Source organism: Misgurnus anguillicaudatus, chromosome 20 (assembly GCF_027580225.2).
Source record: "Misgurnus anguillicaudatus chromosome 20, ASM2758022v2, whole genome shotgun sequence".
Lineage (NCBI taxonomy): Eukaryota > Metazoa > Chordata > Actinopteri > Cypriniformes > Cobitidae > Misgurnus > Misgurnus anguillicaudatus.
Genome location: NC_073356.2, coordinates 12927150 through 12954462, shown reverse-complemented (window position 1 = coordinate 12954462; position 27313 = coordinate 12927150). Strand labels below are relative to the sequence as shown.

At 38.8% G+C, this 27313-nt stretch overlaps 1 protein-coding gene across 2 annotated transcripts in view; it reads right to left on the bottom strand.

The window, feature by feature from the left end:
• Positions 1–27313, bottom strand: part of gabbr1b (gamma-aminobutyric acid (GABA) B receptor, 1b) — a 160340-nt gene that overhangs the window by 88670 nt on the left and 44357 nt on the right. The window contains exons 2-6 of one of the 2 annotated variants that reach the window (XM_055219081.2): positions 23037–23120; positions 14930–14994; positions 14699–14837; positions 14397–14582; positions 14286–14303 (exon numbers count right to left, since the gene is read on the bottom strand). In XM_055219081.2, coding sequence (XP_055075056.1) covers positions 14286–14303; positions 14397–14582; positions 14699–14837; positions 14930–14994; positions 23037–23112 — 484 coding nt within the window. In that variant the 5' untranslated portion in view covers positions 23113–23120. The remainder of the gene's footprint in view (positions 1–14285; positions 14304–14396; positions 14583–14698; positions 14838–14929; positions 14995–23036; positions 23121–27313) is intronic. The other variant, XM_055219082.2, reaches the window with a different exon arrangement.

Sequence of the window (27313 nt, the reverse complement as noted above, 5' to 3'; positions counted from 1 at the left end):
GAGTCAAACACATAATTCTGTGTTATTTTCAATTTAGTGTTGGGTCAATAAGGGACAAACCCATCCAGTTGGGTTGTAATTTAACCTATGTTACGTTTTGCTGACCCATTGTTGGGTCAAATATAAACATTTTCACCTTTGCTGAAAAATGGTCAGGGCGTTTATTGTAGTCTTTTCCAACAAACCGTTTTCTGATTGGCCCGAGGTCAGAATTAAGTGGATTTAAAGCGAAAATATTTGATGAACGTACAATATGTCGCAAGAGCATACGATTATCACGTTTTTTTGATGGAGGTGGTGTGTAGCGGCGTATGCATCTGAGTTCTTCATATACTGTCTATATACAGAATGTTTATCATTTAAAACCAATTGATTACAAATTTGAAACCGCCTAAAATGTGTTTGTGCTATGTTTTTAATAATGAATCCCACTTTCACATCTGTAATAAATGGCATTGTGTTTGGTATTTTATTAAGCATACATTATTAAAGTGCAGATTAAGAGTCTAAAATACGGCACACTTTACAGTATTGAACAACCCAGACACCCTGGCAATTCCAAAGTAACAAACTCAAGACTACCTTAGCAACCACATATCATCCCCTGGCAACCAGCCAGAATAGCCTCGCATAATATGGTAGTGAGTTGTGCAGAGGCAGAGAGATGGATGGTTTATGCATTGTTGTGAAAGAATCAGATGCGTTGTAGTTCATGTAGAGTCTTGTTAGATGTCACCCGGTAGATATTTCAGATGTGTCATTTTCAGATAGTTCAGGTGGCAGATCGCTTCGAGCCGCTGACACGTCAGTAACTGCGATGTGTTTTATCCCGCCGATGCGCTCGCAGGTGCAGATACCGGAGCGCGAGCCGCAAACGCGCTTGTTTTGACACGCCGGAGGTGCGAGGTGCTTCTGCCATTTCAGGTCCTTACATTCCATGATTGTTCCTGAATAATTTATTAGCACTTTTAAATGAAACACTACACCGAATAGGAGAGATTGAGACGGTCTTGCTTATTCTCTAGCATGGTCCACTGCACGCGGATGAACCAAGGTTCAAGGTTTTTGGCTGTTGCAAAGCCATGTAAATATGTTTTTTTTTATATTTATAAACACAAATAGCAAAACTACCTATTGAAGTAAGTATGTAAATGTTCGCATGCAAGACTGATAAATACAAACCAGTTTCAACAAGCATGATGAATTCATGAATCTTTCATAAAATGCTTTCATAAAATGACCTTTTGCATGCTGTGGGCTCTGTCGATAGGTGGCAAAGTCACAGAATGAGAGAGAGAGACACTGACTGCACTCTCTCTGTGTGCATCCTCTCATAATTAAAATCCTCTAATGCGGCATGCTGTATGTTGGGAGCAAACCAATCACGACGCTTCACTCTGAACAGCAATACTGAACTGTAGCATCTCTTAAGTTCTTCTCTCTGGAGAGCAGCAATGTGCTTGTCTAATGACTACAACCCACAGCAGACACAAGCCTTCATTATACTCATTCTTAGCTACCTATTTCATCAATCAATAAACCAGATCATTCTGTCTTGCCCACTAAAGCTATAAAGGATTTCCACACACAGTGCCTCTTTTATTTTAAATGGTTTGACAGTGTATTCAATGCCAAGACTTTCAATACTTCCTTCTCTCCAATAGTGCATTGTCATTATTTAGATCTGTAAGCTGCTTGTAAAAGCACTTAGGGGTGGCCCTAGCCCCTGTAAAACTTTTAACTGTTATAGTACCAAAATATATTTTAGCAGTATCCTTTTTACCTCAAAAATAATTTACTCAAACTGAAATATTTTGTAAATTGTTCATTAACATTGTTAACATTAGTAAATGCAGTAGCTAACATGAACTAACAATACCGTTTTTTGGCATGTATTATTCTTTGTTAATGTTAGCTAATGCTAGTGCTGCACAATTAATCGCATCGCAATCGCAATGTCAGCCTGTGCAATTATATGACAGTAAAATGTTGCAATTATATTAAATAAATCCATGTGTGGACTTGTTAACACCAACTTTCTGATAACAGTTTGATGATTTTCCTTGCCGTTTAAAAAAAGAAAGAAAAACAAACAAAAAAGGCAGTGCATGTGTGACATGCACGTGTGTGGTGTGCGTCGTCACTTGTGTGTGCGCAGCGCAGAAATACCAGAGCGAAGATAGATGCAGAGGAGATTGACAGTGATCTGGTGGCTAAAAAAAATCTACGTCTGTTGTATGGCAGTATTTTGGATTTAGGATTACTGACACTGAGCAGTTGCTACATCACGTGGCAATACGAAAACATTTCTAGTTTTACAAATACACATTTTAGCATTATCACTAAACTGTGTGTGGATTTTCCTTAAAACCCATCAAGTTGACTCATGATACCATTTATTATAATCGCAATAGCACATCGCAATATTAGCATGAATAACCGCAATGGGAAAAATTACCCAAATCGTGCAGCCCTAGTTAATGCCAATAGTTATTCATGTTCATGTTCATTGTACATTAATGGATTACTCTACTTTCATAAAAAATCTAATAATTTACTCACCCCCATGTCATCAAAGATGTTTATGTTTTTCTTTGTTCAGTCGGGAAGAAATGAAGTTTTTTTTTTAGGTGAACATTCCAGGATTTTTCTCGGTTTAATATACTTAATTGGATCTCAACAGTTTACAGTTTCAATGCAGCTTCCAAGGGCTCTAAAAGATCCCATCGAGGCATATGGGTCTTATCCAGCAAAACAATCCTAATTTCTTGCTACAGCCTGACCGTACATATTATGTAATCATTTCAAAAGATCGTTGTATGTGGAATGGTACTAATTAATGTCTTTATGTCAGTTTATTGTTTAAAATGGTCGGCAAATGTGCATTTCACATATGTAACGCGTGACCTTTCAATGTGATTATGCAATACATAAGGTCACGCTAACGCATCACACGGCTAGTGCAAGAGGAGAAGTTGTGGTTTAAAAGTAATTTTTGGGCGTAAATTAGGATTGTTTTGAAGGTAAGGCCCTGATGCCTTGGTTTAGAGTCTTTTGAAGCTGCATTGAAACTTTTAAGGTCCACTATATGGAGAAAAATCCTGGAATGTTCTCTCCAAAAAACATAATTTCTTCCCGACTGAACAAAGAAACTCCACTGTAGGGAGAAAAATGTTTTCCTCAAAAACATAAAAAAGACATAAACATCTTGGATGACATGGGGTGAGTAAATAGACCCTTTTACTGTTTGTACACAATGATGACGTCGCAGCGTATGCGCTCCTGTAGTTATATTGTTAATTTTTAGTTCATGCATTAAAGGGGTCATATTATAAGTTTTTTTAAAAGATGTCAAATAAATATTTGGTGTCCCCAGAGTGCACATGTGAAGTTTCAGCTTAAAATACCACACTGATAATTTATTATAGCATGTTAAAATTGCAATTTTGAAGGTGTGAGGAAAAATGTGCCATTTTTGGGTGTGTCCTTTAAAATGCAAATGAGCTGACGAAATGTAAACATTGATCGCCATAAAGGTGGTGTGTTGAAATTGAAACTCAATTGTACTTTCAATAATTTTTTTATGTCTCTTTCTCACTGCAATAAATGGAAGTGCCATGGGTGGATAGTGCAGATTAAGGAGCGGTATTATTGTAATAAGACTCGCTATCTACGTCACAAAACAGGCGAAATCTGAATGACCTATTTTTTACATGCTTTCAGAGAATGCTTTACCAAAACAAGGTTACTGGTTTGATCTTTTTCACATTGTCTAGTTGATAGAAGCACTTAAGACCCAATTATAGCACTTTATAAAAGTCAGATTTTCACGCTATGACCCCTTTAACTAATGTTAACATATACAACCTTATTGTAAAGTGTTACCAATTAAATGATTAAAAATAAAAATAATGCAAAACAGGGGATGCCGATAAAAAAAGAGGAATAAAATAAGTTTGAGCCTTGTTTGCTGTTCTCCACATGCATGGTAACATGGTATAAGTGGTCTGCGCATTTACAAAAAGGCATCACAATGGTCTCTTCACATCCTCACTGAGGGCTAAGCCTCCCTAAAAGTGAAATCCTACATCCGCCCCTGGATGCACTCATATCTTCATTTATTTAAATCAACAATGGCAAGTAAAAACATGCAACTTCTCCATCATTTGTGCTATGGAATGATTGCTCCGATTGCACTGCTTGTTAAGAAAAGGCAGGCGGATGATGAAACAGGTGAAAAACTCCTGGAGACATTGAAGGAGGGAACTAGACAATATCTAGGGCTGAGAATAAAATTGAGACCTGTTCTTTACTTTTACATTTTGATCTACTCTTCAGCAACCACAAAGCAATGTAATAGCAACACCTTGGCTACCACCCACAATAGACTATCATTATGGTGACTTGCATAAGCAAATGTTTCTTACACGACTGCACAAATCTACTTTTTATAAGCATTATATATCATCTGTTTGTAAAACCAAAAATCCTCTCGACATCTGTTGAGCTTGTGACATTCAATTTCATAGCTTCATTCCTACATCTACATCATTTGAATTATAAACAAATAGTTTTAGCCAAATATAACTGGTGATATTTACAGTATACCAAATATTGACTTTGAGTATGAGGGAGTTGAAGTATGAAACCCACTGTAATATAACTTTTTTAATAAACCAAAACATTGGATGTACGTTAGCAGTGGGGCCACAATAATTTCCAATTAGTTTCGTGATTTCACTGAAATGGATAATGAGCTGCAGAAAATCGAGAGGATGAAGTGTGTGTCAAGCGGTGTGCTGGATGTTGCTTTCTGTGACTGATAACAACTATAACCACTTAGCAAAATATAAAAATAAGCAACTCCAGCACTGGATTGCCATTCATTATAGCATACTCAAACTGAACTACACCTCTGCATAACAACTTGAGATGTTTTCTCTGTATTGGGTACAGGACGTATCTCTGACGTGAGCTATTTTATAAAGTGGTAAAGGCCAAATTGACCACTGCAAAAAGTTGCTAGAACATCATGTCCCATTGTCCAAACCAACCTTCCGCTTTCCACCACAGTCCCTCACTGTCCCAGACAGCCATTCACCATCCCTTAAAGGAAAACACCACCATTTTTCAATATTTAACTATGTTCTCACCTCAACTTAGGCGAACTCATACATAACTATCTTTTTTTCAATGCGTGCACTTAATCTTTGTACAGCGCGTTGTGAATGTGTTAGCATTTAGCCTAGCCCCATTCATTCCTTAGGATCCAAACAGGGATGATCCAAACACTTCCATGTTTTCACTATTTAAAGACTGTTACATGAGTAGTTACACGAGTAAGTATGGTGGGCACAAAATTAAAGAACTATATTGTATGGTGGAAGAGCACTTAGTTTGCAGCAATTCGACCTCAGGTGCAGTAATATTGACGAAAGTTTGAGCGAGAGGGGGAGTAGTCAGGACTGATATTGTTACTGTGCACCGCAAAATAAACCACCAGTTCACACCAGATGCGAGTTCAATGATTTCCGCGAGAAGATTACATACAAAGTCAATGCAAAGACGCGTTCAGACGCTGTACAAAGATAAGATGCACGCATTGAATGTATTAATTAATTCATAGGTATGTATTCATTTGTCTAAATTAAGATAAGAACATAGTAAAATTTTGTAAAACGGTGGTGTTTTCCTTTAAGTCCGATGTATGGTCCATTTTTACGTGTATACACAAAGGCACACGTTAGAGGTCTTCTCAGATCCAAAGAAATGTACCCAACCCGAAATGACCCAAATCACTTACCCTAACCCGATGTGCATAAATACTTTTTTTTAAAGTCCCGATTTGAGACAAATCCGAGAAAATTAGACCCGAGTCCAATCTGACCCAGTGGCAATATTTTTTATTTCGATTGGACCTGAATGTAAACGGCAGTCCCAGATGAGCGCCACTGCCGATTTGCGCAAAACTTAAGCGTTATTTCTAAACAGTCCCTCCAGAAAAACGCGATTGTGCGATTGCGCGATATATTGCATAATCAGCCAAAGTCCGCATATTTTTGCGTTGCTGTATTTTTTCCAAATACGACGCACTTTCGCCGCATTAATTACATATTTCCGCGCACAAAATATGCGGGGCTTGCATAATTTCATAATCTCTGCATTTTCGTAGCAAAAAGTCACATATATATTAGCAGAAAGTTGAAAAATGTTGCATTTACTTCCCAAAAGCGCAGCCGTGTCCTCTATTGCCATTGGAACATTATGAAGTGACGTGATTATGTGACGTGAACATCATTGCAGCTTTTGCAACTTTCCGCAGTTTTTGCAAGTTCCGCAATTTTCGCAAATTCCCGCAATTCCATCGCATAAATTGCATAAATATCCCGCATATTCCATCGCATTTTTTAAGAAACGTGCCGCAAAATCGAGGATTTTAGCCCGCAACAATCACAAAAAAACTCCGCGTTTTTCTGGAAGGACTGTCTAAATGATGACAAAAAACGATTGCGAAATAACGTGTTTCCATTAACCGGTGATTTGCAACTAAATGATTTGTTCTCACAATAAGTCATTACAAACATAACATCGACTGATGTTGGTTGGTTTACTAATATGACATCCACCGCATTAGACATTATTTTTAACCGAAGGAGACGTAAGAGTATTATCCCAACATTAATAATCATCTGTTTCCATTGCGGTTTTGCGAAATACACCTTTTCCGAATTTGCCTTTAAAACCACCTCATGCAAGTGCCACATATGGGAGTTTTTGCGAAATTGACGTGTTTCCATTGGCCGTATTTTCAATTCGCAATGTCAATTTGTGCAATTTAAGGGGTAATGGAACTGGAGCTAGTGACTGACTGTGGAAGACAGGAAGTAAACTGTCACAATCACTTGCTGTCCCCCACTTTCCCTCCAAAAGTCACTTACTGTCCCCAACAGTCCCTCCCTGTCTCACTTTCTGTCCATCACTGTCCCTTGGAGTGGCACAGCGGATCAGTTGCCTAAAAGCAAAGGTCCCCGTTTGAGCATTAGCTGATCTAGAAGGCCTTTTTGTGTACAGCTGGCAGGTTGGTAGGTTTCGTCCCACAGTCCACACAGATATGCAAGTCAGGTAAAAGTGTTGAGAAAACACCATTTACTAAGTAGATGTAGCGCATAAATCATCTACTCTCTCCATCCCTCTTAAATTGCTTTTGCTCTACCTACCTAGTCCACACTCCCTCCCTTTCTTTTCCAAAGTCCATGCTTTTGTCTACCCTCCCTTTCTCATTTACTTTTCCTCATCTACTCTCTCTCCATCTCATTTCCCTTCCTTCATTTTCATCTTCCTCTCCTCTTTCATTTCCTGCTGGTCGGCCCTCCATCACCACCCCTCTCTCTGAGCCCTGCTGGTGCGCAGACATCAACTGCCATATTGAGACGGTGACACCTCCATTAATCAATTTAGCAAACACCGGGGGCTGATCTGCGCTCAGCTTCACACGCATACATGCCAAAACACAGAGAATGAGCTACATATTATTCCAATGAAGGTCAAGGTCATGTGGATGCGTGTTATGTCAGGTGTCAACTGTTGAATCCATATGTGATGTTGCATTGCGAACCTAAGCAATGTGATTTATGTTTTAACATACATCAGATATGCGTGCTAAGGACTCTCATCAGTGCAGTTTTAAAGCCAACATCAGTTTACAGGGAAGTCAGGCGGTTTATTGCATACTACTGCCATCATCTGACACATCATTTTTTTTGCATAGCTGACTTTAAAATGCCTTATGCTGCCACCTTGTGGTTAATATTTGAAGTACTGATTGATTCATTAATGTATTCACAACACTGCCCCCTTTTGACAGGGAAGAAGCATTTCATTTAACTCTTTCATTTCATTGGAAACCTTAAAACGTGGTACTTCAGACCGAACACTGCTACCACAGGGAGGGAGGAGAAATTGAGAAGTATTTGATTTTAGGCTAAAAACCCACACTGGACATTTTTAAACATACCATTATGATAAATAGATAATATTCTATAATATATTTAATGGATACAAAAAATTATGCATACACTGTTAAAAATGTATGCCAAATTTTTAACATAACACTGTAAAAAATTGCTGTAGTATGCAGCTGTTTGCCGGTAACTTACTGTATATTTAAATGTATGTTATTTACTGGCAACAGTTTGTTTAAAGTTAAACATTAAACATTAACAAGTCTTTATCTTTACAGAATAAAACTATAAAATAACAGCATCATGCAAAGCATTCTGGGAACCAAAACCCCAGAAAAAGGTTGATGAGGATTTCTAGTTTCCAGAATGCTTTGCATGAGGCTGTTATTTTATAGTTTAATTCTGTAAAGATAAAGACTTGTTTAATGTTCATTTAAGTTTCAACAAACTGTTGCCAGTAAATAACATAAATCTACAGTAAGTTACCGGCACCATGTTTTACAGTGTAATGTTAACACTTTTACTTACAGTTTTAAAAACAGTATTTACTAAGTAGTAGTGAGCAAATATTTCATTCAGATCCGAAGCCTTTATGAGTACCATCACAATCTTGCAAAGCTTTTATTGATTATCGCAGCCCAAGACGTCTGAATTCTCACCATGCTTTTAGGTTGCATAGCTGATGTATGAACTGCGAAACATGGCACTGAATACTGCGTCACTGTTGTGAGATTATCCTAATGTGCATCAGCATGATGTCAGATTGCATTTGTTTTTGCATGATTAACAGCGAACGATTTTGTGCAAGCCCTGCTTACCATAAATGAACCTGCTGCTTTCTTTTGTTCTGCTAGTTTACATTTTATGCAGAAATGCAGGAGAAAAATCTTGCAAACATTTCGCAAAAATATTGGAAAGGCATTAGGCAAACTTAATTAATATAAATAATATAATATAAACTAATATTTTTGTATGTTTATATTAAAGATGCCAAAGAATGCAAGATATTATTTTGTTATAAGTGCCAAGGAAGGACAAAACATGAGAGATTTTTTCACCCACACCATTGGATTCCATCGTTGGGTCGATGGGTGGCTCCTTATAATATGATCATGTGTGAATAAGCATCAAACACCTACAGACGGTTTCAGCATTAACAACATAAACAAACAGCTTTTTTGAAACAAACGTAACTTCTGGCAAACTCCGCAAATAATTTTCAGAAAAGGGCGATTAACTTCTTGTCTTTCATCTCTAAAAATATCAAAATTTCACTTGTTTAGTGCAAAACAAAGTGATCTATAGTGACAAGCGGAAAAGACAGCATCTTTAACACACCCGGACCAGTGGAGGTGTAATACAGTCGCTCATTGCTTTTCCTCTCTTAACACAACACAGACAGTTCACCTATCAAAATAAACCACATAACATTTAGATTGAAGGTGTATCAGTGCACACCTTCCACCAGTCCTGTGTAGACTATGCCACGCAAAGTTTGTTATACAAAGTTATCACAAGATTGCAGAGCACTTGAGTACAGTGAGTCTAAACAAGTAGCTGCTTATTTCAATGATAAACATGATCGCGGCAATCTGATCAATCTTGGTGATGTCAGTCCCCTAAACCAGTGGTTCTCAAATATTTTTTGACATGCGGCCCCCCTTGTGTACGGTGCAGCCCTTCTTGGCCCCCCAAAGAAGATTTACCACATACAACATTCTAAAAGAAAGCCCCCAGTTTGAGATACACTGCCCTAAACAATGTTATACTGCACTATTTCACATCCAGAGATGAAGGATGAACTGAAAGAGACGTTACTGAAGAGAAAGAGTCGCGATGAAGGTACCCTAGTCATGCTATTATCACCCTGATATTGAGGCGCTGTGCTCTAAATGTAAGCTACAAAGTAAAATACCGGTAGTTGTGCCTTCTATACTTCTATACAGTTCAGACACTATGCCCATGATAAACAACGTAATGTAAATTAAATTTTCAGGACTAAATGTGTTCTTTAGGCTTTGTCGGTGTTTAGTGTGACCTATCTTGGCACTAAACACATCTTGAGCGTTTTTGAGTAGAATGAAGTAAAAAGACTAATTTCTTTAAAATCTGAAATTAGGATTTAATTTTATTTAGGTTTAAGAGATCCTGCGGTTTCCTGCTGTTGCTCAAGGAAGGGGAGTTTACCCTAAAAACTTGACACATCTGTTTACATTTTTATACAGTTTTTAAAACTACATACACATTTCCTGTATTTTCTGGATGAATTCTATTAAAGAGACTGAGAAACAATTATATATGATCATTATAACATTGCAAAAACAACTAATCTAATTCTGGCATGGTGGCCTGCGACTTTTGCACAGTACTGTATAAAGTGACTAAAATAAGTCTTTTACCACAGTAAAGTGACTTTTACTTCTAATACTTGACTATTTTGCTTTTATTTTCATTGCCTCTCTTTAAACCTGTTTTTCAAAAAAATCCTGAAAATCACAGCGATCAGCCGACTTTAGATAACCATAATCTTTTGTATTAGAGAGTAACAAAAACAGATTTGGAAAGGACTTGAAGCATTTATATGGTATCAAAATAAACCTAAAAAAAACATTAAATTTGTAAAAAGATTGCATCACATACAGCAGTGGTTCCCAAACTTTTTCACTTCAAGGCCCCCTAGTTTCCCAACAATATTTGAAGGCCCCCCCATTCACTCAATTATTTCCATATAAAATTAAATAGAACTTGGAATGACTAGACAGCTGTATTCTCGCTTCTAAAATGGCAAAAAAAAATCTTATGAGCTAATTGTGCGTTGCATTAATGGCCCGTTAATACAATTAGTGGTGTTAAAATGAATTTGCATTAACGCGTTAGCCCAATAATATCTTGATTTTTGCTTGTTTTATCTTATTTTAATGCTTGTTTTGTCCAATTTTTAATAATTTTAAGTCATCTTAAGGCCCCCTTGGAAATCTGCTGAGGCCTGCTGTGGCCCCCTGGCCCTCCAGGTTTTACACAGGTGCTGTTTAGCACAAAAAATGGCTCCCCTATGATTTCGAGCCAGTGAACCACTTTTAGTGCTATTTAGCTCCATCTTTTTTTTAGAGTTAATATAAAAACTTTCTTTTTGTGAGTGGATGCAGTGCTAATGACTTCATTTGGACAACTTTAAAGCCGATTTTCTTAATAGTTAGATTTTTTTTGCACTAAACCACACATCAATGGGAAGCTTATTAAAGGACAAGTTCTTTATTTTACACTTAAAGCCCTGTTTTCAGGTTGTTTATGATGAAATAGAACGGTTTTGACAGAAATTTCGAAATATGGGGCTGCCCCGAGAATATGACAATGGGTGTATACAGTTGAAAGATAAAGTATGACCTTTGGGCTTACTTGGATTTCTTCATAAATTGGTCTTAAAATGTGTCCTGATCTTCATCTAAGTCACAACAATAGAGAAACACAGTCTGCTTAAACTAATACCGCACAAACATTATACGTTTTCATCTTTTTATTGAACACAACATGTGCAGGGTGGGAAAAGTATGTGAACCTTTGGAGTTAATAACTGGTTGACCCTCCTTTGGCAGCAATAACCTCAACCAAATGTTTCCTATAGTTGCAGATCAGACCTGCACAACGGTCAGGAGAAATTTTGGACCATTCCTCTTTACAAAAGTGTTTCAGTTCAGCAATATTCTTGGGATGTCTGGTGTGAATCGCTGTCTTGAGGTCATGCCACAGCATCTCAATCGGGTTGAGGTCAGAACTCTGACTGGGCCACTCCAGAAGTCGTATTTTCTTCTGTTGAAGCCATTCTGTTGTTGATTTACTTCTATGCTTTGGGTCGTTGTCCTGTTGCATCGTCCATCCTCTGTTAAGCTTCAGTTGGCGGACAGTTTTCCTGCAAAATGTCTTGATAAACTTTGGAATTCATTTTTCCATCGATGACAGTAATCCGTCCAGGGCCTGAGGCAGCAAAGCAGCCCCAAACCATGATGCCCCCTCCACCATATTTCACAATTGGGATGAGGTTTTGATGTTGGTGTGCTGTGCCTTTTGTTCTCCATACATAGCGTTGTGTGTTCTTTCCAAACAACTCAATTTTGGTTTCATCTGTCCACAGAATGTTTTGCAAGTAGTGCTGTGGAACATCCAGGTGCTCTTTTGCAAACTTCAAATGTGCTGCAATGTTTTTTTTGGACAGCAGTGGCTTCCTCCGTGGTGTCCTCCCATGAAGTCCATTCTTGTTTAATTTTTACTTATTGTAGATATGTCAACAAAAATGTTAGCATGTGCCAGAGATTTCTGTAAGTCTTTAGCTGACACTCTAGGATTCTTCTTCACCTCATTGAGCATTCTGCGCTGTGCTCTTGCAGTCATCTTTACAGGACGACCACGCCTAGGGAGTGTAGCAACAGTGCTGAACTTTCTCCATTTGTAGACAATTTGTCTTATCGTGGACACATGGACATAAAGGCCTTTAGATATACTTTTGTAGCCCTTTCCAGCTTTATGTAAGTCAACAATTCTTGATCGTAGGTCTTCTGAGAGCTCTTTTGTGCGAGGCATGGTTCACATCAGACAATCCTTCTTCAGAACAGCAAACTCAAAACTGGTGTGTGTTTTTTATTGGACAGGGCAGCTTTAATCAACACATCCAATCTCATCACATTGATTGGACCCCAGGTTGGCTGACTCCTGGCTCCAATTAGCTCTTGGAGAAGTCATTAGCCTAGGGTTTCGCATGCTTTTCCACCCTGCACTATGAATGTTTACATGTTGTGTTCAATAAAAACATGAAAACGTATAATGTTTGTGCGGTATTAGTTTAAGCAGACTGTGTTTCTCTATTGTTGTGACTTAGATGAAGATCAGAACGCATTTTATGACCAATTTATGAAGAAATCCAAGTAAGCCCAAAGGGTTCACATACTTTTTCTTTCAACTGTAGGTGCGCTGGAACAATCCTTCCTAAAATGCATTAAACATTCGTTTACAAAGACGTGAAACTCAGCGAGTGGTCAGGGGTGTTCACTGATATGCTCACACAAAAATCGCTGCAAAAGATGCTTTCCAACAGGTGTTTTAGCATTCATTGTAAACTTGTGGACCTATTTTTCCAAACGTCTCACACCCGTATATTCTTCCGTTGAGAGCTTGAATAATAGACACTCCAGCCCATGTGGTGGCGATAATCCGCCTTTGCCAATTGCAAGAATACAAAACAACGTTCCCGGCGCGGAGTAATACCGTACCTCACAGCACATCTAATACAAGCCAATGGAGTTAGACAAAAACTACGATAAAACCTGTTGGAATGCATATTTTTCAGCGATTTTTGTGTGAGCATATCAGTGAACACCCCTGACCACTCCTGAGTTTCACGTCTTTGTAAACTAAAGTTTAATGCATTTTAGGAAGGATTGTTCCTGTGCACCTATACAGCCATTATAGAGGTGGGAGGCAATACAAGAAACACCCGAAAATTCTCGGGCCAGCATCATATGTCGAAAATTCAGTCAAAACCGTTCTATTTCATCATAAACAATCTGAAAACAGGGCTTTAAGTGTAAAATACCGAACTTGTCCTTTAAAGCTTAGGACAATGTATAAATCTCAATAAATAAAGAATGACCCTTATGATTAATTTATGTTAATTTTAGGCCTGTCGCGATAATTACTTTATCGACTTATCACACGATTAATGACCATGACCTCTGTGATTTTTGGAGAGGCGATTAATTCCAATAATGTTTACAGTATGTGTTTGTTTGCATAAAATTAATGCCATTAACATTTTAGCCAATCACCTCTGTCATTTCTGTCTGCTGTCTGTCTCTAGAGTGGCACGCGCAGCACAGGGTCCACATGTGCGCGCGCACACACACACACACACACACACACACACACACACACACACACACAGTAGACAGTGGCCGGCAAATAAAAGCATTCCTCGAGCTGTATTTTCACACAGTTGAATGATGAATTCATACAGTTTGTAAAATATCAATTATCGTCATTATTTCTGGGGCAAAATAACCGACTTATGAAAAGTAGCAATCATGACAGGCCTTTAATTTTATATTAACGAGTTATTTATTAATACTCAACAAAGTGATTTCAAGTACAGTACTGCATGTTTCAAACTTTTTCTGACATTGCAAAATATTTTTGTTGAATTGCAATCATTTTTCTAGTTGCAAAATGTAAATGCTTTTGTAATGTGACACAGATTTTTCATTTATTGCTTTGTTAAATTCCTACAAAATGTATAACATTAGTCTTACATTATAAAGATTTCAAAAACATTCTTACCTGTATAATGTCTGTCATCTACATTAGCAGCAAAAAAGGGAATATATAATATTATACACAATTATACACAATTATCACTGTGAAACGAAAAATACACACGCTGATACTCACAGTGGCACACAGGTTTGGGTGAGTCCCACTTGCCGAGTTTAGTGCACTGCGTGCTGTTTCTGCCCACCAGGATGAAACCCTCCAGACACGAGTAGTGCAGTATGGTGCCCTCCACTGCCGGGCCTGGAGGGTGCACGGTCACTCGCCCGTTCTCCAGAGACGTCCACACCCTCGCGCACGGCAGTACTGAAAAACACACACATCTTACTGTTCACAAGACCCACGTCATGTCTCATGTTTCTTAAACTGTGCTCAGATTTGTGTGTATGAATAGAAATCAGTGAAAAGTAAAGAGAACCTACAGCATCTGCTGTGCTGGGTCAGATCAGTCCAAGTACCATCGGGCAAACACTTTCTGACCTTTGGCCCTACGATCACCCTGTTCCCTCTGCAGATGTACTCGATTTCGTAGTCTACAGGCAACACCTGCACGCTACGAATCTGCATGGAGAACAAACACACACTTATTTAACCGCTATTATATACAAACACACATGCAGATGCAACAAAACTCACAAACATATACTCCATACCTGCTCTTGGGTCAGACCCCTGTATCTTATCCCTCCATCACGTGGGGGGCGAATAATGGCACAGCCTGAAAAGACGTATAAAGCAGTGTAAAGTTTCTGAGTTAAATGCATATGGGACACCATTTATCTTACACGAGCAACTGATACTTTAATATTTTTTAATTATATAATAATAATAATGATATAGTTAATTATGTTTGGTGGCTTTAAAATACAGTCTGATCCTTCTAGACACAATGAAGATATGTTTTTTTTTTGAGGAATGTTTTTACTAAACTGAAAAGAAGCCCTATTGACTTTCATAGTATTTTTTTATTATGGAAGTCAATGGTGCTTCTGATTGGCTTGGTTACAAATATTTCTCAAAATATCTTCCTTTGCATTCATCAAAATAAAGAAATGTATACAGGTTTGTAACAACATGAGAGTGAGTAAATGATGACAGAATGTTCATTTTTGGGTGAACTATCCCTTTAAGTCGCTCCAAAGCCGCAATACTCATTTTTACCATTAGAGGGCGCCCTCTACTTTTAGAAAAATCTGTGCTAGCATTGAACTGCTAAATAAAGCAAAAGTGACATGATAAACCCCATGTGAAGCCTCAATACGTTTATTTTTATTTCCTAAAAAGACTAAAAATATTATCATCCAGTTATCATCAAAAAAAAAAACTTTAACAGCAGCAAGCAGCACCCAAATGTAACATTTTGGAGCTACATTTTTCATTACATTTAGTCATTATGGCTTCAAATGTCTGATTCTCCCTTGGGCTCAATGTTGTGCCTGAGATTTGCTGTCAGAAAGAAAGAGCTCTGTTGCTGTAGCCTGTTATTATAGTCCGCTTCACCTACAGTCTATGTAGTTAATTACAGTCATCATCAAAAGCGGTAGCCAGGGAAGCAGAGACCAGCAGGAGTGTGTGGTGTGCATGTGTGTGTATTGGAGTAATCCTGTATGTATGTTTATATGGAAAAACATGAGCAGAATGGTTCTCCTATAGGCAATTGCTATTGGCTCATTGTTGAAGAGGTGTTTGAAATGCCAAGCCTATCGTGAGCGTTATGTATTCTGCTGTTGTGTTGCCGGTGTATTCAATAAGGCCACATACACGCTGCAGTGAGATGCTTTCTCTTCTGTAAGCAATTTCAGCCATTTTGCTGCAGTAACTACAGTAAGTTGACTTGGCCACTTAATTATGCCAACAAACTGTTCTGAGTGTGAATTTTAATATAAAAACAATATATACACAGTAAAAAAAAGGCCAAAAATAGCTGTCACTTTCAAAAAGTACACCTTTGCACCTAAAGAGGTCATATTGGTACCAAAGAGTGCGTATTTAGTAATAACTCAAAGCAGGCCCAGCTGCAGAATGACATGACTGAGGGGGCACTTGAAATTTTTAGGGGGGCTTCACTTAACATTCTTATAAAAATATATATTTTTTAGAAGATCTGTAATCTTCTTGATTTGGTATTGAATTTCTTCATTAAAGAAGACATTTCACAAGATTTTTTTAAGATGTCAAATAAATCTTTGGTGTCCCCAGAGTACATATGTGAAGTTTTAGCTCAAAATACCATATAGATAATTTATTATAACATGTTAAAATTGTCACTTTGCAGGTGTGTGCAAAAATGAGCCGTTTTTGGGTGTGTCCTTTAAAATGCAAATGAGCTGATCTCTGCACTAAATGGCAGTGCCGTGGTTGGATAATGCAGAATAAGGTGCAGTATTATCACCTTCTGACATCACAAGGGGAGCTAAATTTCATTGATCTATTTTTTCACATGCTTGCAGAGAATGGTTTACCAAAACTAAGTTACTGGGTTGAACTAACTATTTCCCCGCCATTGATGAGTTATCTTGTCAATTAAGAAAAAAACATTTGCCTGGAATTCCCATGGAATTATCTTAGCTTTTTGCTCAAAATTTAGTATTTTTGAACAAACCTACCCATATTTGAGGTTATAAAAAGAGAACAAATGAAGATAGAATTAAACTTTTTTCGTTTTGTTTGTTTATTTGTTTGAAAGCAGATAGGGTCTGTTCTTTGATTTGATATAATATATATAAATATTAATATTAATATAAATATTATTTGTATGTTTATATATTTATAGAAGAAAATTTTTCTGGAAGTTATTTTGTGAAACTTGTCAATACTGCAGCATCGATGTGCACATCCATAGTTTATTCTGTTTCATGTCATTTTGCCCCCTTCTGGGTTTTGTTGTCTGCTTTTTGTGAATAAAATCTGTGTCCACACCAGCCTGCATCTCGGTTCTGTCTGGTCAATTATGACAATGATCACTTTTCACAATTTTGCATTGTTATTAAGCAGCTTTATATGGAATAAACAAAACAGAAACACAGAAATGTTTAATAATTGTTTGAATACATTAAGAATGGAATGCTTGGTAATATTGAATGTAGTAATGTAAGAGCAGAGGCGTCATGCCCTCGATTTTTTGAGCCAAATTTTAGTTACTTTCTGTTCGATCTGTTTAATATGGACAATATTATAAGATTTTCACCGTTTTGATAGTGTTTTGATCGTGTTACATGACTTTATTCTGGCGGCGCTGCAGTCAGCGCAGTTCACAGACGTCATCAGCGTCTGAGTGCGCTCACGAACTCTTTGCTGTTGCTGCTGCATTTTGCTATCTGAGGAATTAAAACGTGTAAGAAACGCTCACATTTCCAAACCCCAGTACTGTAATGTGCAGTTAACCTCCTCTGTGTAGAAAATGTATGGTTTAAAATGTGACCGTCTTGACGTTATATAAGTAGAGATTTCTAGATTCTTCTTGGTACAACGCCAAAGTTTGCCAGAGTTCACGCGGGCGCGGAATCTCACATGCGGTCAATATTTTTTAAAATCATTATTGAACATTAAAATCAATCACGTGGCTATAGCTTATGTCATTTTCGTTGTTTATGAATTTAAAATTACATTAATTTCATAAGATAATGCAGTTGTTGTGCAAAATGCATTAATGACATCATTAAAAAATTCATTAAACAAAACGTAAATAAAAAACGTTTAAAAAAGGTTTTTGCATGAAGGCAGGGGCGCTCAGATTGTTAGAAATGTAAGTGCCATGGAAAAGACTGAAAGCTATTTTGTTTGATGTGTGTGTATGCACAAATTTCTGTGAGCTGTGCACACTGTGCCCCCTTAAAAAAAAGGGTGCATGACGCCCCTGTGTAAGAGTAATGAAATAAGTAATACTAATTAACTGTACTAAGGTTATGATTTTCCAAAATACTGCAAAAAGTGAAGTAGTGACATCTTTAAGACTGTATCTGGACCATAATATTAAAATAATGTACAAAAACCCTAAACTAAGCTAATCTCAGCAGTCTTACAGTAAGCAAGCCAACAGGGTGACAGCGGTCAAGAAAGAACATCGCTGTGAAAAAAACTTTCATAGCACCTTTATTTTTTATGGTACAGGCTTTTTTTCAAATGCTCTTTTAAAACACATTGTGTGTTTATTCATGTCACAGACACTAAAAACAAGCAATAAGTACTATGATAAACGAAAAATCATTGGTGATTGTCAACACCACCCTCTTCAGATTTATAAGTGACAGCGTGACATTTTAACAGGAGGTTGCATGCTAATAGTGCATCAATTGCCATTAAGTATTTGCACAGACTATAAACCAACTTCTTGTTATCACGTATCCTAATGGATATACAGTATAGTGTTATAAGCGCTCATGTTTCAGTCTGGAGCTCTTCCCACATCAGTTATGACATTCAAAACATTATCCTGGTGCTTTGAATCCATGGCGGAAGGAAGTAGTTATGCACAAAAGAGGCTTTTAAAGACACTCTGTTGTTGTTTTTGATTTTTTTACACACTTGTGTCGTCGAACTGTTGTATTAATGCAATATGGCTTTCATATTTGTGTTATATGGCTCTATCATGGCTGTGATTGTCTCCTGTACTCGGCTTGCGCCTCATGCTTCTGTTCTGGCCTAATCACAGTCGTGCTGATATAGAGCAATATCACATGACTACTAGGCTTAGTCGGTATAACCGGTGACACTGGGGGTTCAGCCTCTCACCGGTGAGATCACTTGCCAACCGCGTCACTGTTTTCCGTCATTTCGATTTTTTCTTGTAATTAAATCATTTAGTTTCGTTAAAGAGAGCAAACACTAATGTAGGGTTCACACCAGACACGGTAGAGGCGGCAAGCACGAGTGATTTACATGTCAAGTCAATGCAAAGGCGCGATTAGGCATCCTGCGGCGCGGAACATGCAGAAGGCACGGCGCGGATGGCGCGTTTCGTGCAAATTGAGGGTTGCCGCGGAAAACGTGCGAGTTGAAAAATCTGAACTTCTGCGGATTTCCGCACCGCGTTAACCAATTAGGACCTTGCTGTAGTAGTGAGGTGTCAGATTCTGTTACCGCAACAACCCTAAGGACTACGAGAACGATATTGCTTTATTAATATCTAAATGTCAGTAAGAAGAAGAAAAATAAACAACTTTTAATATATTAGCCAGCGCATTTAATAGCCTCTCTGATAAGGTCGCGTTTTTTGGTGTTCTTTTCACCACAAACCCACAACGATAAAAAGACGAAAACATTCAAAAAGGTTTTGTCTCTGTTTTTTTAATTCATAGATAATAACCGAGGGGCAACCTTCCGGTCTCTCTGATGAAGTCAATATGGAAGTGACTTAAAGCAACACTAAAGAGTTTTTTTCCCCTTAACATAACGTTTTCAAAAAAGTTTCGGTCGTTCATCCACTCGAAACAGGGTGAACGGCACTTTCACATTCGCTTTGCAACCCTCTATCGGCCAAAACCGCACTAAAGGAGTTTCCAACCGTCGGGTCGCGGTCCTGTAGTTCGAGTGAAAACTACAAAAACTTGCTTTACGGCAGACCTACAATCCAATCAGAGCCAGCTTTGCTACAGTAGGCTAAATTATTTACGACAGTGGTAATAGACAATTCCGCTTGCAACCTGTAGGGGGAGCAAAGAGCAAAAACTCTTTAGTGTTGCTTTAAAGGCTCTCTAAGCGAATCTGCGAGACGTTAGTTATTGTTGACGTTTGAAAATGTTTTCAAACAGACGGAGCGTAGCTAACTCCTCCCCCTCCCCCTCCCTTCCGTGCTTTCATGAACGCGTCCAACCCCCACCCCCAAATCCTTTTTGTCGTTTATTGGCTGGAATACTTTGTTTTGTTATGTGATGCTAGGTTTGGCCACTTGTTGATATTGCCGTTTGTGAAGCCTGGGCTGTCTACAGAGATCGCGTTTTTTTACAGTTTGATCAGCGGACAGGCAGCAAGCAGATAGTGAGGAGATGTTTCCAGTATGTAACAAAAAATGTTTTATGGTCTAAAACGCTTCAATTCGCTTAGAGCGCCTTTAAACTGCAATTCATCGACTGGCAATCCCCATAGACCAGTGCTTCTCAAATAGTGGGGCTGGACCCCCAGGGGGGGCTCGAAGCGACACCAGGGGGGGGCGCGCAAGACCCCGGGGAAAATACTTTTTCAGGAAGTGATTTTTTTTGCACTGTCACTTAAAGACATTACACCCCAATCACGCTGATAAGCCGCTTATTTTTTATTATTATTTATTGATTATATTTAATTTAATTTTTCAGTATCAAATGGTCAAAAAATATTATACTTTAAATAAGGATTGATTTTTTTTCAGGCAAATTGATGCATTTTAAGTCTTTTTTGTTACAGAATAAAAAACAATGTTAATAAAGTTATTCTTTGTTGTAAGTTGATCGATATTTCTATTTTTGTGTTTTCTTTAATGTTAATAAGGATACAATGTTTTGCAGATGTGTCATTTTATAGACAAATTATACTATTTACAGTCGCGGCGAAGAATTGGGGGGCGCGAAATTTTTACTTCTTCCTATGGGGGGCGTGACAGAAAATAATTGAGAAGCACTGCCATAGACCCTCATGTTAAAATGCCCAAATTTACAGCAAAAAATAATGTGTTTACAGCCTGTTACAAAAAGTAATTTTGTCTATATAGCTAATTTTCTCTACATGACAACTGTGATGGGGTGAATTTTTTTGTAACTCTTCCGTTTAAATTATATTAAGCTTTAAAGTTCTGCATAATTAAGGGTGTGGCCGATTGAGTGACAGGTGAACTGCCACTGCTGTCACAAGAGTCATTTTAGCCATTTTCGGTTATCCGCAAGTGGATAGCTTGGCTTCTTTTATGTATCTTAACATTTTAAACAGTGATAAAACATATCAACAAGTAAAAAAATCAACAAGTAAAGCATAAATGTTATGAGTAGACTATATCAAAAAAAGTAGCCCTCCAAATTGTTTTATCTATTGTGGTAGCCCTTGCTCACAAAAAGGTTGGAGACCCCTGCTCTAAAGATATCTTGAATAAAACAGCTCTATATGTAACAAAGTATATACAAAAGACCTAAACCAGAAGCAATGCAACCTGATTCACACAAAAGATGCATAACCCCTATAATACGTTATAGCTCTACTAGTGTAAGCCCAGGTAACCATTTTAGATTCCCAAAATATTCCCAGAACCAAATACTAAGGGGGCGTGCACACCAAGACGTTTACGCCGGTGGATGTTTTCAATAGGCTTTATGCCCAGCTGCACTACTTCCTGAACTTCAGCAAGCTCCATGTTTCCTGTCTGCCATTATTGGAAAAACTGATTAATTTAGGTGTGTCTGATTATTGTTGTTGTGACTACTGAGGTCAGGCACACCTGAACTAATCAGCCTGTTTGTGACTACTGAGGTCAGGCACACCTGGACCAACCAGCCCGTCCAACAATGGCAGACAGGAAACAAGGAGCTGGCTGAAGTTCAGGAAGTAGTGCAGCTGCGCATAAAGCCTATTGTTGCCAATGAAAGCGTCACGCTTTTCAAAAAATGCCAGCAGCTGGTGGGCTTTGCTCGTGCTAGTATTTAGTATATAGCTTAGTATTTGTTTCCGTGCTCAGCGCCAAGAGTTGAAAATGTATCAACTTTGGTGAAAAGCTCAGCTCGTCAATGTCACTTCTCACTCAGCCGTCCAATCACAGTGGAGGAGGGGTGGAACAAATATGACAACAACCAACCGGTGCATCGTTCAACAAATGATAAATAAAGCGCTCAGCTGAAAAAAAGCTGGCAAGCGCCTACAGTCGGCGTCCGTCTGCTGTTTTCAGCCACATTTAAACGTTTTGGTGTGCACGCCTCTTAACATTGGGCAAACATACTGCATTATCTGAGAGTTTATTACCTGTAAGGCAGTGATGTACATCTCAACTCCCTCACCAATTTGATCAGCAGTCAGTTTTTTCCTTTATAATGATTTCAGCCAGCCCTGAATTAGTAGCAGTAACCCGAACATTACGATCAAGAGGGTGCAAGCTGTTCAAAATCAATAATAATCAGTTGTATTACTTTGGTCAAATGGGATAAACTGTAGGCAGCCTGTAAACCAAATGGCACACATGATGTGAAGTCAGCGAGCCCATAGGGTGTCCCATTTGTCATTTTATGATTCAGTAGGCTCCTTACAAGCAGCCCCATTGTGTCCAACATACACCTTGATGGCAGCATTTCACAAAGGGCGCAGGTTTCTTATTGACAACTGCCAGGTGGTAGGAATGACTTCTGTATTCTGTTCACACACTAAATGATACTTAAATGTGGCTGTCAGTCACAAAACTTTGCATTGACTGTGTACACAGCCGAGATAGATGAGGAGATATGTAGACGCTGACAAGAGATATATCTCAGGCCATTCAACAGCCCATAGAACGAGACAATTATATATAAGGGAATAATATACGTGAGGATTTATGTACTTATTATAGCTGTCAGACATCTAATAGTGTTGATATTGGGTTTCATTAGCCGTTCGGCTCGGGCAAAGCAGAAAATTTAAGATAGGAAAGATGCAATTAGAGCCGGACTGAGACGACGTGAGGAAAAATTCAATTCCAGATGCTGACCGGCCTTATACACAGCCAGAATATAAACACACTGTCAAAACCCAAGACAGTAAATTCAACACACATACAAAGAAACCTAAAACGCTCATGTCAGATCACACACATACAGATCACTCCAGTGTTACCTGCTGTTGTATTGCGTGACGCCGAGGTGAGAGAGAAAGACCAAAGGAGAATCAATGCAATAAATGAAAGGGCCATTCTTCCACCTGCAGAGCAAAAGAGAGAGAGAGAGAGAAAGAGAACATTATTAGAAAAGGACAGGCCGGGTGTGAAAACAGAGGGTGGAGAGTGACTGTTTAAAGGGTGCGAGAGAGGTTTCAGACGATGAGAAGAGAGAGAAGGTGGGAGGGAAGGAGGCACGGGGCGAGAGGAGAAGCAGATCAGAAACGGCACTCGCGGACAGACGGCCCCTCTGAAATCTCTGAACAGCTGATCTCTTCTTCTAGATTCACAGTTAGTCTACCACGACCGACCAAATGAGTCACTCGCGGCAGGGTGCCTTTCCTTACTCATCCCACAGATCCGTTTCATATCTGCATCAAGGTGTGAGCCTCGCCCCATCAATATTCTCTTTCCACCTAACTGCTTTCCGACTCAGACGGTCCCGCGAGCAGCAGCCGTGCGCGGGGATGGGATGGACGTGATGAATGAGCATTTGTTGGTGTTCTGACAATATTACTTGTGGTCGTTTTGTATGTGTTTGTTTAGTAAGCGATACCAACAGGGTCCATTTTGCTGGGGGGGACTATCCCCACCTTATCCCCCCACCATGATTAATGGTCATCAAACGGCCATAAAAATTACCCAAAATAATTTAATTAAGTAAAAACACTGCCACGCAATAGTGCAAACAATAGTAAAATCAGGATTACTTGCAGCGCTTTCACTCCTGTGACAATAGGTGACAGTGCATCTAGGTTATGTGATGATCTTTTTTTAATCCATGCCCAGATTTTCCAAATGTCGCTAAGCACCAATAGTCTATTTCAGCACGGAAACTGACAAGTAATAAATGAAAAGGATTTCAAACAGCATATCATCGTATTTTACAAGACCGTCACAAAACAAATTCAAGAAATATTGCCATTGAGGATAAGACGGTCGTTGGAATCAAAGGAAACTCCCAGAATGACACAAGAAAGCAAAAAAGAGGTCAAAAGTCTGTCATCAAACAAACAAAATTTATTTTCTTAGTCTGACGTCTTGTCTAAGTATGCATATCAGGGTTTCCCACAGAAATGTTTTTAGTTAAGGTGGTAGGGTTGGGCAGGTGGGCGTGGCCGGGGGCGTAACAATCAAAGGGGCAGGGCTTACGCGTCATGATGAAAATATTTTTATTTAAAACACTCAAATAAAACTTAATTTTGAAGAAACATGACAGAAAATGAACACATACTAGATTATTAATGAATTAAATGTTTTTAACAGATACCTTTAAGGAAAATAGCTGCGTGAAGAAGTGAAACTAAAGGGTTAATTAACACAAACTGAAGCAGATGTTATAGAACGTCTGGCGAACGATGATAGATAGCGAAGATTGTAAAAACTGATTATTTCCCACTATTAATTACATTATCTTAAAGGAGTGTAACTGTAGCATGTAAATAATGCACATAAATAACGTGAGCAAGAGCGCTCAACAATTATATCCAATCAACAGGCACGTGAAACCTAGCTAGCAGGTTGCTCAAACAACAAAAATCACCAGCTAACTTACTTTAAATTTGCAAGCACTATCGACTAATACAATAACAGGCTTAAATAAACCCAAAACATAAGTCCACTTACAGTTCTCACGGACACGCGTTTTATCAACTGGCTATCCTCCAGACAGTTGACGGACCATTTCGGCTGTGCGGCGCGCGTGCACGCTTGCGGTGAAGTGCGTCCGCCCTTTTCTCTGAGATGCACTTTGACTGCCTTTTGTGCCGCAAATGTTTTAATTTTTTTGAACGACCTGGTTAAGGCGGTAGGGTAGCTTAGGCGGGCTGCCCGAACTGCAAAGTGCTGCGGGAAAACCTGCATATATAGCCTATTTATTGTTATATTGAGAGTATTTTGTGCATTGAATTTTTTCTATGAAATATTATGATATAAACAAGTGTTGTCTGGCGCAAAGCATAAAGGAGGAAGGCATTCTGGCATGTACACTTCAGGTTTTGTAATTGTTTTAAAGGGTACATGGCATGAAAATTTCACTTTATAAGGTTTTTTGACATTAATATGTGTTCCCCCAGCCTGTTTATGTTCCCCAATTGGTTAAAAACGGTGATAAGTGTAAACTGAGCCCTGTGCATTCTGCTCTGCCTTTGAAAAAAGTCAGCTCAGATGAGCCGTTCAGGACTGTGCCTCGTTATGTCGCCATAAGGAGCGAAGTTACCCCGCCTTTCTCTGCTTGCCTGCTTAGGGCCTGTCCCAAATGGCACCCTACGGACTTGTGGACCTTCTCAGAGTTCACACTTTGATGACATCATGTAGTGCAGACCTTAGGGACCCTTGACGCGAGTCCAAGAGGGCGCACCGGAGTCGTATTTGGGACAGACTCGAGCGTCACCCCAGAAATAGGAAGAGAAGTTGCCGTCAGTGTGAACTCCTCCCTTCCTAGGTCTGATTGGTCTAATTGCTCTTTCACAAGGACTTCTGGGTTGGTAAAGTGCGCTAAGCCTGCTGCAGTGTGGGCGTCGGCGAAGAGCTGTGATATCGTATGATATGCGCATTCTGTTAAGGCCACGAGACCGAAAGTCCACATGAAGTGTGCCATTTGGGACAGAGCCTTAGAGCATTTGGGCCCCGCGCATTAGAGTAGAGAGTACAGCCACAGTACCGTAAGCGTGCCGTTGTTTTTCATCGAGAGACATTGAGGGAAGCATAACATTTGCTTCATGTTTACTGAATAAAAATTTGATGAACAAGCTACAGGTCGACGCTGGATTTGCAGAGAGACTACTTTAAAAAGCAATGCGTTACATCAATATTGGATCCGAGCAGAATGGCGCAGCAAACTTGTGCGAATAAAACACTTTCATACAATCAGTGGGTGAGGGTTCCTTCTCTTCCGAGAGTCCAAATATGTTTTTAGAGTGTCGTGTGTTGCTTGTGAGTCCAAAATATGTTTTCGTTGTGTCATGTTGCACACGCCTGGAAAGGGTTTATGACACACGTGTGTGTGTTGTACACGCATCGTAAGGGTTTATGATAAAATAGACGCTCACATTAACAAAATACTCGCAAGACACTCACTTAACAGTAAACTCTGATTACACATGAGATAGTATTGAAAGCTAGTTTGACTATGAAAAACTGTTATCCAATCATAGCAGTGGGCGTTTACTTCCAAGTCGTCAATGCGGCTCGCCCAACAAAACCGAGCATTTCTCAAAACTAGGGTACAAAACAGCCGATTACTTATGGGTTTTGATGTTTTTGGATGTAAAAATCACGCGAACGTCATAAGTAGACCTCAGACAACAGTATAAAACAATAAAATACGACATGTCATGTGCCCTTTAAGTTTTTGAAATTTAGACCTCAAGAAGTGCTCAGGGACAAACATTAGAGCTCATGACCTTTAGCCTCCTTGTTAGAGTGTCCGACTCTCATGCCAGACCAGAGCGGCTCCAATCTTGCTCAGGGTTGGTGCGAGTAGGACTGGCTACATTTCTATACATATTTTATTTTAACAGTTACAAGAAATGGCTTAATATCCTGAATAATCAATATAAGCCTGTGGATCATCATTTATTTTCATAAATAAAAATATTTGAAAACCATCCCCCTCTGGTGAGGGTGAAGGGGCTTTTTAAATGCTAATATGTGTAGTATTCAGGCTGTGTACACAAAAAGTTTTGGACGCATAAGCCATACTTAAAATCTCATTCAGTGTAAAAATTTCTTTTAAAAGGATCTCTTGATAGAAATGCAATATAATATACATAACTAAATTAATCGGTGGTATATAAAGACCTTACATAATGAACTGTATTGTTTTTATTACCTTAGAATGAGACGTTTTTATCTCCATACATTGCGGGTCTCCTTACGTGGAAGTCGTCATTTTGCCCTGCAATTTTTCTACAGTAGCCCTAAACAGACAAACTGCTCTATAGAGTGCATTTTGTCAATACGTTGTCTCAGACGACGCAAGTTTGTCTTGTGGTGGCTACCGTAGCTTCTCTTTGCGTTTCGAAATTGAGGTTGGTTGCAATCCGCAATATCACTACTAGATGCTACAAAAAAACTCACACTGGACCTTTAAAGGTGGTGTGTGTACATTTTAGCGGCATCTAGTGGTGGGATTGCTAATTGCAACCAACAGCTCACCCCTCAATTTCAAAACGCATATGGTAGCCACCACAGGACAAACATGATGTCGTCTAAGGCAACGTAGGGACGAAATGCG